This window comes from Thamnophis elegans, chromosome 2 (genome assembly GCF_009769535.1).
Source record: "Thamnophis elegans isolate rThaEle1 chromosome 2, rThaEle1.pri, whole genome shotgun sequence".
In the NCBI taxonomy this organism is placed as follows: Eukaryota; Metazoa; Chordata; class Lepidosauria; order Squamata; family Colubridae; genus Thamnophis; species Thamnophis elegans.
In genome coordinates this window covers 77,056,983-77,072,392 of record NC_045542.1, presented here as the reverse complement: position 1 = coordinate 77,072,392, position 15,410 = coordinate 77,056,983, and the positions used below count along the sequence as shown (strand labels likewise).

General features: G+C 39.4%; 1 protein-coding gene across 1 annotated transcript in view; it reads left to right on the top strand.

Moving 5' to 3' along the window:
• Nucleotides 1-10,042, top strand: part of NEURL1B (neuralized E3 ubiquitin protein ligase 1B) — a 59,528-nt gene extending 49,486 nt beyond the window's left edge. The window contains 4 exon segments of the mRNA XM_032208503.1: nucleotides 3,741-4,274; nucleotides 4,277-4,447; nucleotides 5,965-6,090; nucleotides 8,107-10,042. Coding sequence (XP_032064394.1) covers nucleotides 3,741-4,274; nucleotides 4,277-4,447; nucleotides 5,965-6,090; nucleotides 8,107-8,351 — 1,076 coding nt within the window. The 3' untranslated portion in view covers nucleotides 8,352-10,042.
• The last annotated feature ends 5,368 nt before the right edge of the window (nucleotides 10,043-15,410 follow it).

The following is a 15,410-nucleotide window of genomic DNA, read 5'->3' as shown; positions in this document are numbered from 1 at the left end:
ACCAACAGTTTCATGTGGATGTTAAACACATAAACTAGAACATCAAACCCTGAGGCACCTTGCAAACCAGGATGTTAGGGCTGAATTTCTTCCCATCTGTAAACATTAACAAAAATTGGCTTTAAAAAAATTGGCTTTAAACCACAACATTATGTCCTTTGTTCTCAAACCCCATATCTAATTTAAAATTTTACCATGAACAGTTCTATTGGAAGATAGTGAGAGATCAAGAAGAACCATGGTAATCACTTTTCCTTCATCCCAGTTCTGTGAAAAATCATCAACCAGTGTGATCAGTGCTACCTCCATATTATCCCTCAGTTTGAATCTCATTGAAACAAATCCAGATAATAAATTCTTTCCAGAGTCCTCTGAATCTATACAGGTAGTACTCAATTATGCTGTAAGTCATGCTGGTAACAACTACTTGAACCAAGTAGATCACTATATGAAAGCATCTGTTTTTTCAAATTTCTTGCAGCAGCTGTTAAATGAATCCTGTGTGTACATTTTTGCTGGAAACCAGAAATAAATTCCAGTTTTTGGCAAAAAAAAAACAAAACACCACCTAAACCATAAATTGTGGTCATGTGACCATGAAACTTTGCAAATGGTCATAAATATGGGCTATTGCAAATGACTGTGATAACTTTGAATCTGGCCTGTAAGTAGTCCTACGGAGATCTATCCTAACTTTGAATGATTGCTAAGTAACCAGCAATAAGTTAAGGACTACTTGCAGTCTGATGACCTCAACAATTTACCCCAAAATAAGGAGCCTACCCACTTTTTAAAGATGAATTTACCACCACATGTATTCAACCATATCACATCTCAGGAAGGTTTTACCAATCAGCAGAAACATAGACCTAATAAACAGAATCACTGAAGCAACAATCACAACTCCCTGTTCATTTCTTCAAGAGCCATACATTTTCCAAATAAGGCCTTGGGCAATTCAAAAGTGTAGATCTGAGTGACTTTATTTTCCAGACTTCTTCTTATACTCCAATGTTTTTTTTAAAGGAAATTAAAAATATATTTTTTCATTCTTTCTCCACTCTTTGTGGAGTTTGTATTAAAAAGAAATATTGGCATAAAATGATAATAACGTACTTGAACTATCATATCCTGGTTCTATGCAGGATGTAATAAAGGGCACTTGAAGACAAGCTAGCTGGGACAAGCTACATACCTCTAGGAGGATGCTATTCCAAAGGGCAGGTGCAGTAGAGAAGGTTCACTTTATGGGTCTCACTAGATCATTGTTTAATCAAGAAGACTTGAAGCAAGCCAAGTCTGTCACAGCATAGAAAAGGTATACATTATAGGAACCAGGTGGTTCTCAATAGCTAGATGTAAAATAGGGTTTTGTAGGTGATTTGTAGATTTGTAGGGACGCGGTGGCTCAGTGTCTTAGCCACTGAGCTTGTCGATCAGAAAGGTTGGTGGTCCGAATCCCTAGCGCTGCGTAGCGGAGTAAGTTCTGTTACTTGTCCCCAGTTTCTGCCAACCTAGCAGTTCAAAAGGATTTAAAATGCAAGTAGAAAAAATAGGAACCACCTTTGGTGGGAAGGTAACAGCGTTCCGTGCCCCTTCGGCATTTAGTCATGCTAGACACATGACCACGGAGACATCTTTGGCTTTGAAACGGAGATGAACACCGCCCCCTAGAGTTTGGAATAACTAGCACATATGTGCGAGGTGAACCTTTACCTTTAGGTGATATCCAGCATCTTGAATTGCTCTAGAAGCCAATTCGTAGCTAGTATAGCTCACATACCGTGGTTGTTGTACTGCCACAGCAAGACTTTCCCATCACTGCTTGTGCAGAATGCTACTGTATCCTGGACCAGAAAGAACTAAACTACTGAGCCTTGAGGCACCTCATATATCAAAAGTTTTAGGCTCAACTTCTTCCCTCTAACTAATACTAATATGAACCAAATGCAGAGAAAGGAAGAAAACCACAGTAACTGACTGTCCTCCTTTTCCTTTAGCGAGTTCCGGAGGATACCATGGTTGATTATATCAAAAGCCACCAAAAAATCAAGAGTCAGACCACCCTATCCTATCTCCTGTTTAGGTCATCCAAAAGTAGGACTTCATGTGTTGTCCATATTATTTCCATAAATTGTGCTATTATTTCAGTGGAATACTATGCACAGAGTGGCCTAAAATTAGAGAGCCGAGCATGCTTCCAGACAAGGCTTTCATTGTGCCTTGTCTAAAAGAAAAAATGGAATTGGACAAGAGAGCCAGAAGTTGTAGCCTTGCATTTTGTAGCTGCCCTGTTTTTCCATAATGTCTTGCAACATTTTTCTGACCACTAATGAAAGAGGAAGAAAAAAGTTGAAAAGAGGAAGGAAAGCTAAAATACTACACTATGCCTTCTGCTTTGTAGTTCTATCTAGAAGCACCCTAAACATTTGGCAAATTATTACACAATTTCAATGTGCCTCCTCCTCCCTCTTTCTCAGATGTGACACTTAGAGTGAGAAGAATGGCTTACTGTGGGGCAGTCTGCTTCCAGTTTTATTGCTTTTGGATGAGAAGCATCTTTTTTTTGACATCTGAAGATATCAGATGTGAGTAGCTCTAGGACAGTCTCTTGCTTGCTCACATGGCATGTCAATAACAAAGAATCTAGTGTGCTTGAAGGTCACAAATGTTGCTTTAATGTGCAATGTATTACCCAATATATTATTAATGATCTGTAAAGTGATTAAATGTTTCCCCTCTTTGATGAATTAGAGGGGCAACAACAAAGGCAGAGGAAGATAGGGAAGGTTTAAAAAAATTCTTCAAGTTTGAGGAAGGAGTAAATAGTATTAGACTTCTCTCCTGATACACTCTTTTTTTATGATTGAAAAAGAAGCAGCTGCAAGATACAAGGACTTCTGAAGAGAATGCTAAGAATATACTGAACTACTAGAATGAATTGGGAAATAGTTACTAAATTGACTTTCTGGGATTTAATTTAATGCAAGGGTAGATAAGTTATGACCCTCAGCCTCCCAGTACTTTTGGACTACAAGTTATTCTTATTCATTTTTTCTTTGTTTATCAAATTTATGTAGCCGCACATCTCACCAAAGGCGACTCTAGGCAGTGGACAATAATAGATAAAATAGAAAATAGAAAAATAACTAGTGCAAATATAAAAAATAATATCAAAACATCTATTAATATGTATCCAGGCCACACTGATAGGAACCAGGATGGATGGGAACTGGAATTCAAAAAGATCAGTCCCAAGTCTATTGGTTTTTAAATTCTATGCTTCCATCTTCAATTCCACTTTGCTTTTCCTTTTTAATTTACATCCTGCCCTTGTTATTTTTAATAAACAACTCAAGGTGGTGAACATAGCTAATATTCCTTCCTCCTCCTGTTTCCCCCACAACAACCCTGTGAGATGAGATGAGCTCTGAGAGAGTGACTGGCCCAAAGTCACCCAGCTGGCTTTCATGGTAAGATTAGAATTCAGAGGCTTCCAGGTTCCAGATTGCAACCTTAAACCACTAGAACAAACTGGTTTACACTGAAACTATGAAAACTCAGAAAGACTGGTATAAAATACCGCTGACATTTGTGTATGACAAAAATAGAGCTGGAACTATTAATAACCTACTCAGAATGGGCTAAAGTAAAAGATTTAATCGTAATGGAGCTCAAAACAATAGTCTGAACGGGGCACCCCTTGTAACTTTATCTGTAATCTTGGCTTCACTTTACAGATAGTATGTTTGCTGAGACCATGACCTCCACCCGTCTGAGCAACGCACGACTCAGCACTTGCCTTCCTCAGAGCAACCACGATTCGGCCAATTTTAACAACAATGAGCTGGAGAACAATCAAGTGGTTGCCAAAATTGCAAATCTGAATTTGAGCCGTATGCCTGGGCTGCCCACAGATAACCATACAATCCCCTGCTGCCCAAGCAGGAGGCAGCTTGGGCAAATTGTGCCTGCCTTTCTAGACACAGATCTTCATTTTCACCCTACTCATGGGCCTGATATTAACTTTTCTCAGGATCGTATGTCTGCCTGCACCAACTGGCAGGAAAGCAACAGGACCTTGGTATTTTCCGACCGACCTTTGCACATCGGCGAAAGCTTGTTTGTGGAAGTGGGACACCTGGGCTTGCCATATTATGGGGCCCTCACGTTTGGTATCACTTCCTGTGATCCTGGTACTTTACGGACAAATGAGCTCCCAGCAGACCCAGATTTTCTTCTGGATCGCAAGGAGTACTGGGTGGTTTGCCGAGTTTCCCTGTCCTCAACAATGGTGACATCCTCAACTTTGTGCTTTTGCCAAATGGAGAAGTGCATCATGGAATCAATGGGATGAGCCGTGGGATGCTGATGTGTGTTGATACCTCACAATCGCTGTGGGTTTTCTTCTCAATCCATGGTGTAATCAATCAGCTGAAAATATTAGGTAAGTAAGTACAGCCTCAAAGTCAATGGCCAGAATGATATAAAGAAAGTGAAACAATGAAAACCCTTAACAGCCATTTGAAGAGATCCTCTTTTTTATTTTTAGCTTGCAACAGCCAGTTGGCTAAACGCTTTGTATTTTTATTTGATGGCCAACTGAAGTTTCATGAGCACAAGTATGAGGATGATTAAAATATGAATTTATATCTTTGGGGTGATCCAATACTAGAGATGTTTAAGAAGAGTTTGGACAGCCACTTATCTGAAATCATATAGGGTTTCTTACTTTAGCAGGGAGTTGCACTAGAAAAGGTCCCTTCCAACTCTGTTATTCTGTTATACCTGACTAAAAAGACAGAACCAACTGTCTTGTCTTTTTGTTTGTCAAGCATGTATTTCTAACTCCTTTTTATAAACTGAAGCCAAATAGCCTGCACTAGTTGCCATTTCTTTTGAGTTCACCGAACTAGGTTCAGGCAGAAAGGAAGGAATTTGTATCCAATCTGACCAGAGTACAAGAACGGAAGAAGGTACCATAGCAAGCATCTGTGATAGTCCTAGCATTGTTCTCTAGCACCACTGCTAGGACTTACAAGTCATTTAGTGCAACTGAAGGGATTGTTTAACAGAGAGAAAATAATAGGTTCTGGAGTAGGATTTACTAGTGTAGAAGGAATTGCCATGTGTAATCAACCACGGGATTATCTAATTGCCTCTTCTCAGAAAAGGAGAATTGGGTGCTTAAGCATGGAACATGAGATCTAGCCTGTTCTTTATTGTCTCTAATATCAGGTATTGAAACAGGAGGGGGTCCACTTATCTATAATGGCTAATATTCGTCTTCTTTGGATGTACCCTTATTAGTGATGTGAGGAGGCTACATTTTAATAATGTGTCTGTTTGCCAGAACACAACAGAATGCCATTTTAGAAGAATAGGGAAATCTTTCCCTTGCATCAGAGTGTGCTAGATTAAATATCCATTTCATCTTACAAAGAGAATTTGAATCTCTCCTGGTTCAATATTACTATTGAATACAGTCCAGAGCCAAAAGAAAAAAAGAAAAAAAAAAGAAGGACTAGGAGGAAAGTGAATCTTGCAGGATCCAATCTGGATCAGTCACCAGGACCAGAGATATTGTCTTCTGAAATTTCGGACTCATGCTGGAGCCCATCTTCAGGGAACTTCTCTCTAATGAGAAGTCCAGAAGACAAACCTCTGGTCCCTGTGACTGACTCAGATTGGATCCTGCAACATTATCCTGAGACATGTATATTTGCCTTCCTTCATGAAAAAGAATCTTGTTTTAGAATAGAGGATGCTCACCAGCTTAAACAAACAAACCTGCTAAAAAGTAAATACAATGTAGTTAGAAACCATTATTTGTGTAAGACTGTTCTGAAACTGAAATAGAAGTTGCTCTCGTGTTCCCAGATTGAACTCAAATTGAGTACTTGTTCCTGAGCGATTCTTACCCAACTTGTGCAGCTGACTGAACTTTCCCCCCCCCCCCCACAGGCACAGTACAATCCAGCCCCGTGACCATTTCCCCCTCAGGATCCCCTGGAGGCTCACAATATGACAGCGATTCGGATATGGCGTTCAGCGTGAACCGGTCTTCATCGGCTTCTGAGTCATCCCTCGGTAAGGATCGTTTGCTGATCTCTGCATTTGAAATATTTACATTCAGTAGCCTAAAAAATACAGTATAAACCAAGCTGTGTGGGCTGAGTTGTCTGAAAGAAGGCTTGCTGAACTGCGCTAAGCATAGCATGCTTTTTGTTGAGAGGAAAGAACATTATAAATTTCCTGAGGTTGCTTTTAAGTGCCCCATTGGATGTCTTTCGGTTATGCACAAATCTTCTTTTATAAAAGCCGCAACAAAAGCCCAATAAAGCTGAAATGACTTGACAGAGCTAAGGAACAACATTTCAGGGATACAAGCAACTAAGTGGAAAATCTCCATCTGTCAGAACTAGTGCTAGAGAACTTATTGGTAGAAAATAAATGTAGACAGCAAATCCAGCCAAACTGCTGACTCTGTACATGCCATATTTCACCAGGACACACTTGTTCTTCACATATTATGGTAGTTCATTGGATTCCTGAAATATTGATTGATCCTCAGAAAGAGAGAACAAATGTGCATGTGCTTAGTTTCCCAATGCACTGATGGTTACTGCCTGAAAGAATCCATATAGATTGGGTTCCACCTCCCTATCAATTACTAATCTAATTGCAAAGAAATGTGGGGGAAGGAGGAAAATGAGAGAGGCGGGAGAGAGAAGATGGTTATTTCTTCCGTTGCATTTTCTGGGCTACAAATATTAGATTGGAGGGGGGAAAAAATTCTCCTTTATAATCGTTCCAACATTTTTAAAGGCATTCAGTGTGGTTTTCTCCAATATATTCATCTCATTTAAGAGTGTGCTTGTCAAAATGTGCATACAGTCAGCAAGAACTTGTGTTACAAACATGACTGAGACTTTAGCTCATAGTTTTGGGCCATCAGAAAAGGTTATTTCCCAACCAGAAAAATGAAGTCATGTGGGGAATGACTGTAGGGTGTTTTGTTTGCTACTATCCTATTATCCAGTGAAACTTAGAATTCAATGTGATTTCATCATACACTATTAAAATCTGTATGAAAGTCCAAATAGATGCGTAAAATGCAAAGTCCACATCTTCTCAGCCACAGTTGGATTAAAAGTCTATGCTATTTCATCATCATGATCATTTCTTCTGCACCAGAAGGATGTGCAACTAGGAAGCATCTTTAGCCGGAAGTAGATACCCTTAATAAAAGGCTGGTACAAACATACCAACTAGGGACTCAGTAGCTAAGACATTGAGTTTGTCAATCAGAAAGGTTGGCAGTTTGGCAGTTCGAATCCATAGTGCCACATAACTGAGTGAGCTCCCATTACTTGTCCCAGCTTCTACCAACCTAGCAGTTCAGAAGCATGTAAAAATGCAAGTAGAAAAATAGGAACCACCTTTGGTGGGAAGATAACAGCGCTCCGTGCGCCTTTGGCGTTTAGTCATGCCGGTCACATGACCATGGAGATGTCTTCGGACAGCGCTGGCTCTTGGGCTTTGAAACGGAGATGAGCACCGCCCCCTAGAGTCAGGAACGACTAGCACGTATGTTACTAGTTACCTTACAAACATTCCATTTTTATAAACACATCATTACAATAATGAACTAAACATTGTTAAAAATTGCACCCATGCGTCCCCCCTCAAGACAACAAGCATTCATGCTGTGTAGTTATTAGCCATCCCAAATTCCATTCATGACATGCACATCTTTGGCACACAAATAAGAAGTTCTTTAGTAGAAGCCAACATTTTTCAGTGAAAACAGGGCTATATTGCTATATAAAATTCATCTTCTATTTGTTCTAATGCACTTTCATCTGGCCAACTGTTTCCCGTACCTGGCTGATGTTTGTCCTCTCTGCCCAGCAGTCCGATTTCACTTTACGGTATAATGGCATAACTTTTTCCCCCCTGTCTTTTTTGCCTTTTTAATGTTTACTTTACAAAGCTTCTTCTTCTCATTAGAAAAAATGGTTTGAATTACTCCTTTTTAGCCTGACTGGTAGAAAAGGAGGTGACGTTTCTAACCACAGTTCCTTTGTTTCTCATCCCATATAGTGACTGCGCCAAGTTCTCCTCTGAGTCCTCCAGTGTCTCCTGTGTTCTCACCTCCAGAACCTTCAAGCAGCAAGAATGGAGAATGCACGGTTTGCTTTGACAACGAGGTGGATGTGGTGATCTATACCTGTGGACACATGTGCCTGTGCAACACCTGTGGTCTTAAACTGAAGAAACAGCTCAATGCCTGCTGTCCAATCTGCCGACGGGTCATTAAAGACATTATCAAAATCTACCGTCCTTAACCTCACCTCAGCCCACCCCTCAGGGCGTGATTAATGAGGAGCAGGATGAAGAATGTTGTTAACGATTGCCACACCTTACTGTCCCTGCTTCATGGGTATTGTGCTGGTCAGTGGTTGCTGAGTGACTCTTGTCTGTATTTCCATGTTTTGACCAGTTAGAAACAAATCAGGGAAAATTAAGTGAACTGGGAAACACTCTGTCTTTGTAAGAGGCTGAAAGTATACAGCTGCAGAGTGGGAAGAGTTTTGGAAAGATGCTGCTCCGATGGATAAGGGTGGGGCCCCGGGGAAGAGGAGTCCTAATACAATTGCCGTGTTGATTCCTAAAGAAAACCAAAAAGATCTTGTGCGTTGTTTTCACTCAAATATGCAGCTGACCTACCTTGAGCAGGATAAATGAGAAGTCACTAGACCAATTTTAACATATGGGATTCTTTCCTACTAAGCCTAGGAATGGTAAAAAATTAGTTTGATTTGTAAGCCAGTTCAAATAGGAAAAATGAGAGTAAATTTTCATTTACTCTTACTTTGGGTTGCAGGAGTAACATGCCACGAATGTTCTGTTACCTACTTTGCGAACTTCAAAGTATTTTTCATATTATTCATAAGTCAAGATCATGAATAGGAATGATCTAGTCAATCAATTACTCCCAATCAAATGTATAAAAGTAGCGATATTTTCATAAATCTATGTTTATTAGATTTTATTTTTGGTTGACAACGTGGACTTACTCATTTTTTCTCCAAATGTAAGAAGTTGTGGCTTAGTTTATGAAATCAAGAACAAGGCATCTCGGGAGAGTGGCACACACACAGAGCTATAAAGATTCCCTCAGGATTTCATTTTTCACCTCTGTGTGACTTGATACTTCCAGCCTTTCTAGTGAGCAATTAACAAGCGCTTTCTGATTTGGAGAGTTGTGTAGAAAGTAGTAGGCCTCTGCAGGCAGAAGAAGCAGTGTCATGTTGTTAGTTTGGTTTTGGCTTAGCATGTTGTGTGAATTCAGATCACTTGGAATAAGCAACCAGTCCTGGCTTATTATATGTGATCCACCAGCTTATGATAAGAGGCTGTGAATAGTTATTAGCCCAGCATCTGTAAGGTGTAACACATGAAGGTGTCCTTTTAATTAAGTTGCAGACGAAAGTGGCTAATGGATTATGTAGAATTTGAAGCTTCCAGTGTTTTCTTATTTATGATTTATAAATACAGTTGATTGATATCTTCCTTCATTTCTCTCCAGAGATTTTGTCAACAAAGTATGTAGCAATGTCCAACTCATATCTTCCGCTCCAGGAAGTTGTCTGCTGTTCCACAATGGAGGCATCTTACTGAAATTGAAAAGCTTTTTTACTTGGCACTCTTTGCGGGAAAAGAAATTTTCAAGCTATTATTAGACCTATGCTAAAAAGATAAATGAAATTTGGTTATAGTGTTAGTGCTGAATTATAACCTGAATAATATGTGAAGGAGGATCAGGGAATTACTAAATTAGGCCCAATTGTGGATTCTTTTTTTCTAAGAGAGTGATCTTGTACACTGTTCTGGAGGGCTCCAATGTTCAACAATCTTTGAAAATTTAAATTTCCAATGAGCGAATCTGAGCATGTTTAGTGTAGTGATTAAAATACAAGTAGTCCTTGACTTAGAGCAGGTCATTTAGTGACCATTCAAAGTTACAATGGCACTGAAAAAAGTCACTTGACCATTTTTCACACTTATGACCGTTGCACCATCTCCATGGTCATGTGATCAAAATTCAGATGCTTGGCAACTGACTCATATTTATGATGGTTGCAGTGGCCTGGAGTCTTGTGATTACCTTTTGCAACCTTCTGACAAGTAAAGTAAGTGGGGAAGCCAAATTCATTTAACAACCATGTTAATAACTTAATTCACTTAACAACTGTGGCAAGAAAGGTCGCAAAATGGGGTAAAACTCACTTAACAAATGTTTCATTTAGCAACAGGAATTTTGGGCTTAATTGTGTCTGTAAGTCAAGGACCACTTGTACATGCAACTTTTCCCAGGTACCTCAGACAGGAAGTAAACCAGGCGAGCTAATTTTACTTTATTGAACCCTATTCTAAACTAATTCTATTTTATTGCTACATGAACAGAGAAGAAAACTGCAGGGACTAATTCTGGCAATCACCAGGAGTCAAGACTGGCTTGAAAACATCTCAAATCCTGCTCCCTCCCCTATTTTTTGCCCTTCTCAAACGCTGAAGTCTGAGGTCAGCTTGTCCTTACCACTGATTTTGGAGGCTCTAGCAATATTAATCCCCAGTTGCACCCTATCTATTTAGTCAGCAAAATGACTAATAGAATTTATCTACCATCAAGCTCTACCTTTATGACAACTACTGTATTCGGATATGTAGTTGATGGGAGCCAAGGCTGCTTTTAAACTGTTTTATGACTTGTTCCTGTAATACCTGTACTAGAGGAACTGATGAAATTGCAAGGATAACATATGCCTGTGATGGTGAACCTATGGCAGGCATGCCACAGGTGGCACGTGGAGCCATATTTGGTGGCACACCAGCCGTCAGCTGATTTTTTTTCGCCCTTTCGGAGGGCCAGGGGAGGCCGTTTTCGCCCTCCCCAGGCTTCAGGAAAGCCTCCGGAGCCTGGGGAGGGGTCATGTGCGCATGCGCTGAGGTCATGCGCACATGTGCAATCAGTTATTAGGAAAAAATGGCTGAGAATGTTAGATAGAAGTTTTGTGATAAATAGTGAGTTGTGAAATCAATCACCCACGCTTGTATTCACAGGCTGCTTTCAGCAGCTTCTGGATTCTTACAATAACTTGACAATAGCTGACTTTAATTTCAAGCCATAGATGTCACCTACGTACATGATAAAGCTGGATAAGTGAGATTATTTCACTGTTTAAAATGAGACCACATTATGATGGATTTACAATCAAAAATTTCTAAGAAATTATGTTATTCTGCCTGTTGAAGGCCATAAAAGAATGATAATAATAATAATAACCCTGGAATTGCCAGATTCGAACTTTTGGACAGAACTTTAGCATGAATATTTTAGCACTTTTTCTGTTGATAAATTGGTTTAAATTTTTTAAAATGCCAGTGTAATTCCAGATTAAATTGCCCATTTTTGATAGTGTAATCCTGGAATGAAAAACATGAGGGCTTACACATGGATTGTAGTTTGCTCATTCTTGCCATAGATGCTACATTTAGACTTGGAGAGGAAGAAGCTCATCTCTATCATCTTTATCTCATTGTAAGTTTAAATGCTTGGTCAAGAGTAATTTCACAAGTTAAGATAATTGTTTGCTAGAAGTGGTTTCGTGAACTGTGACTTTTTACTCGTGTAGACAATTTTCTGGCTCAATCAGCAGCATTATTTTCCTTGACTTTTTGCTACTTTTTCACTACCGTTGATTAGAGAGTTCTTTCTCAGAGAGTTTCTAAATTAATGTGATCACAACTTCTACAGATTGCTCCTGGGGAATATGCAAAACATTTAAAATTCAAAACACCCTATTTTAAATGTGAATTGGCTGATCTGAACATTTTGGAAGTGTCTTGAGCTCAAACTTCTTCCAAAATTCTTGGAATGTTCAGTTCCACACCAAGAGAACTTGGTAGGTGGTGTCTTCGGACAAGGTCAGTATGAGATTATTCAGATCCAGAATTTTTTGCAGATCCCTAATAGTTACTACAGATTTTTATTATTACAGTGCTATTGTGTAGTTCTAGCATGTCTCCCAGCAATAGGATTGCAATGAAAAATAGTGAATGTTATAGACTTCCTTTGTTCTTGCTGCTCTTATGGGGTAGTCTCAGAAATCAGGCCTGGTCAAGGGGCTGGAGTATATTAACAGTAAAAAACTCCACATTGCGCCTGGTATGATAAATCCAAGGATGTTTTCCCCACTTGGGTGCTATTTACAACCTCCAACATTGATGTTCTCAGCAACACGTAGCCTCCTAGTATCTCTTTCAGAACTGTCACTTGAGTCTATTTAATCATCAGCCATTTAATATAAAATCTACCTGAGCATTTGCCCTAAACCTTTGCACTGGAACTGATTTAGCTAAGTGAACATATGTCCTCCTGGCAATTTATGCCTACAATAACTGCAAAAAGCAAAATGTTTGGTGCCAAGGCAGAAAAGGGGGCTTCTTTATCTTACAAAAGATTTACCAAATGAAGCAGCATCTGACAGAGGTTCAGAGATAGTCATAAGCTTAAATGGAAACACAGTTCTGCTTACTGAAGTTTCAGAAGGAAGTCTCATACGCTGACACAACATTTAAGAAGTGGAGGCTACTTAGCAATTAGTTTTCGCTACTGCTTGTTCCTTTTTCTTTTTTAATTTGTTCTGAAAATCTGTTCGTGCCTTATAAGGGTGTGTGTGCACTTTTTATCCTTTTTAATGCTACTTTAAAATGGAGAGGGGGAAAAAAAAAAGATCTTAACACAAATGGCTGGTAGTTTTATAGACTTTCCTGTCTTCACCAATAATTATGCTTTTTGATATTGGAGTGACAAATGTATGTTTTCATTGAATTTTTGCTGGCACTCTCTTTCCCCTTTGTATAAAAAGCTTTTAAAAAAACGTTTCCAGATTTCTAGAATTTCTTGATATATCTGTAGTACATGATGTGAGCTGTATTTCACATTTTCAAATAAGCCAGATTAATCTCTGTAATAAACTTTAAAAGCCAATTAATTGGGGAGGGAAGTTTGCACTTCTCTGTATGTTAATATTCTCTAGTATTGTGATCTGTAGTGCGCGTGTGTATATATTTTTTATTATTTTGGTCTGTTTTACATGAATATAAAATTTTACCTGTTTATGAAACAATATTGTTGGCTTGTAAATCTTCTCTACACCTTTAGGTACCCAATAATAGGAGGAGGGTCAGTGTGTGACTCTGGCAGACGTCCAGAGCTTAGAAGCAGCTAGACAAGACACTGAAAGCTGCTTGGGGCTTTTGCTGGTCCCCAGGGATTTGGTATAGTCTTTAAATGTACCACTTCTATCATTATCACTGGTGATAAAATGAGCAGAATTGAGCAAGAGGGTTAGTAATGGAAAAATTGCCATCCCTCTTCAGTCAAGCTATCGTTCCCTTCTTAAGTTTACTTTGAGGCTCTTTGTGATTGTGATTCGCAAGAGGAACACAAGAGTTTTGTCCAGCCATCACAATCATTCCACTGCACCCATTGTATTTCCAAGACCTTGGCCATACAGTTCATATGCCTTTGCATTTAAAAACTGTAAAATCCCTTGTGATACCAGAGGCCCTTTGTCCTACATGTCCATCCAAACTACAAAAGCTTAGAAGTTTAGAAGATTTTTTTAAAAAAACTGCACTGATATCTGCCTTGAAATAATTCTACATACAACCTGCCACACTCAGGCATGGAAAGGGGCGCTTCCTGCAAATAAGGATACTGTACAAACATTTGATCTTATTTTATGCCAAGGGTTGTGATAAAATATTCAGCATCTTACACCAGCAGAGAGAGCTGAATGGTTACTTTGCTCTGCATCTGATCATAGCATTCAAGTGAACTGTGGTTGCAGCTGTCCTTTGTTGATGATTAAGATGCCGTTACACACATAGGAGCAGACACAACTTTTCACATTCTTGGGTCAGGAAGGGCTTGATTTCTTTTCTGGAATAACATACTGGAATATGATAGGAGCATGTAGGAGTTTGTATGGTTAACCTAACCTGTATCCTCTTGAGGAACTGGACATACTCCCTGTTCCTTTTTAATTTTTTTAAAAAATATTTGTGCTGATTTTTTTCCCCATTATACTGTGAGCCATAAATATGCTCATTTTGAAAATATATGTTTTTCTGCAGTGATGTCGTTTCTTCTTCAAAGTTCCACTCTTTTTGTTCATTTAACTACAGGTAGCCCTCGGCTTAATGACCAGAATGGAGCCCAAAATATCCATTTATAAGCAAGAAAGTTGTTAGGTGAATCTTACCCCGTTTTACAACTTTCCTTGCCCCAATTGTTAAGTGATTCACTGCAGTTGTTAAGGTTAGTAACACGGCTGTTAAGTAAATCTGGCTTCCCCCATTGACTTTGCTTGTCAGAAGATCACAAAAGGTGATCACATGACCCTGGGACACTGCAATGGTCATAAATGCAAGTCAGCTGGCATGCATCTGAATTTTGATCACATGACCATGATGCTGCAACAGTCATAAATGTGAAAAATGGCCATGTTGCTTTTTTCAATACTGTTGTAAGTTTGAGCAGACCCTAAATCAGTGTTTCTCAACCTTGGCAACTTGAAGACGTCTGGACTTCAACTCCCAGAATTCCCCAGCCAGCGAATGAATTAGAACAAATCTAGAGAATAGAAGAAACAAGAATGTTCAGATGGTCCTTGTTTAGCAACAGCCTCATTTAGCGACCACAGTTACATCAGTGATGAAAAACTTTACAACCAATTCCTTAGATTTATGACCTTTGCAAGTCTAGAACAAAGGAAAGCTGAAGTGGGATAATAAGCACAGTTGCAGTTTCACTTAGCAACCAGTTCCCTAAATGAAATGTCTTCAAGTTGCCAAGGTTGAGAAACACTGCCCTAAATGAATGGTTATAAATCAAGGACTACCTGTATAACAAATGAACAATAGCCGGTAAAAATACAGATGTTTTCCTTGAGCAGCTTCTATCACTCTTTAAGAATATGTGAATAGATGTCAAGTGCAGCTCAATTTTGTAGGAATCATGGGCTTTTGCTTCTCTGTGTTTGCCTCCCAAAGTCCCAGGTTTCCTTTAAAGTTAAATTGTTACACCTCTATTTTACAATAGGTAACAGAGCCAGTTTGATCTAGTACAGGGGTGTTAAGCTCAATTTCATTGAGGGCCGCATCAAGGTTGTGTTTGACCTGGCGGGGTGTGTGTGGCCAGCTCAACGTCACTCATGTTGGGGATGCCGGTGGTGGCTGAAGTGCTCTGCCAGCAAGAATGGGCTCCCGGCCTCCGTTTTTCAGCTGCAACGGCCTCCTGCAACCCTCTGCCAGTGAAAACAGAGTTTGAGAGG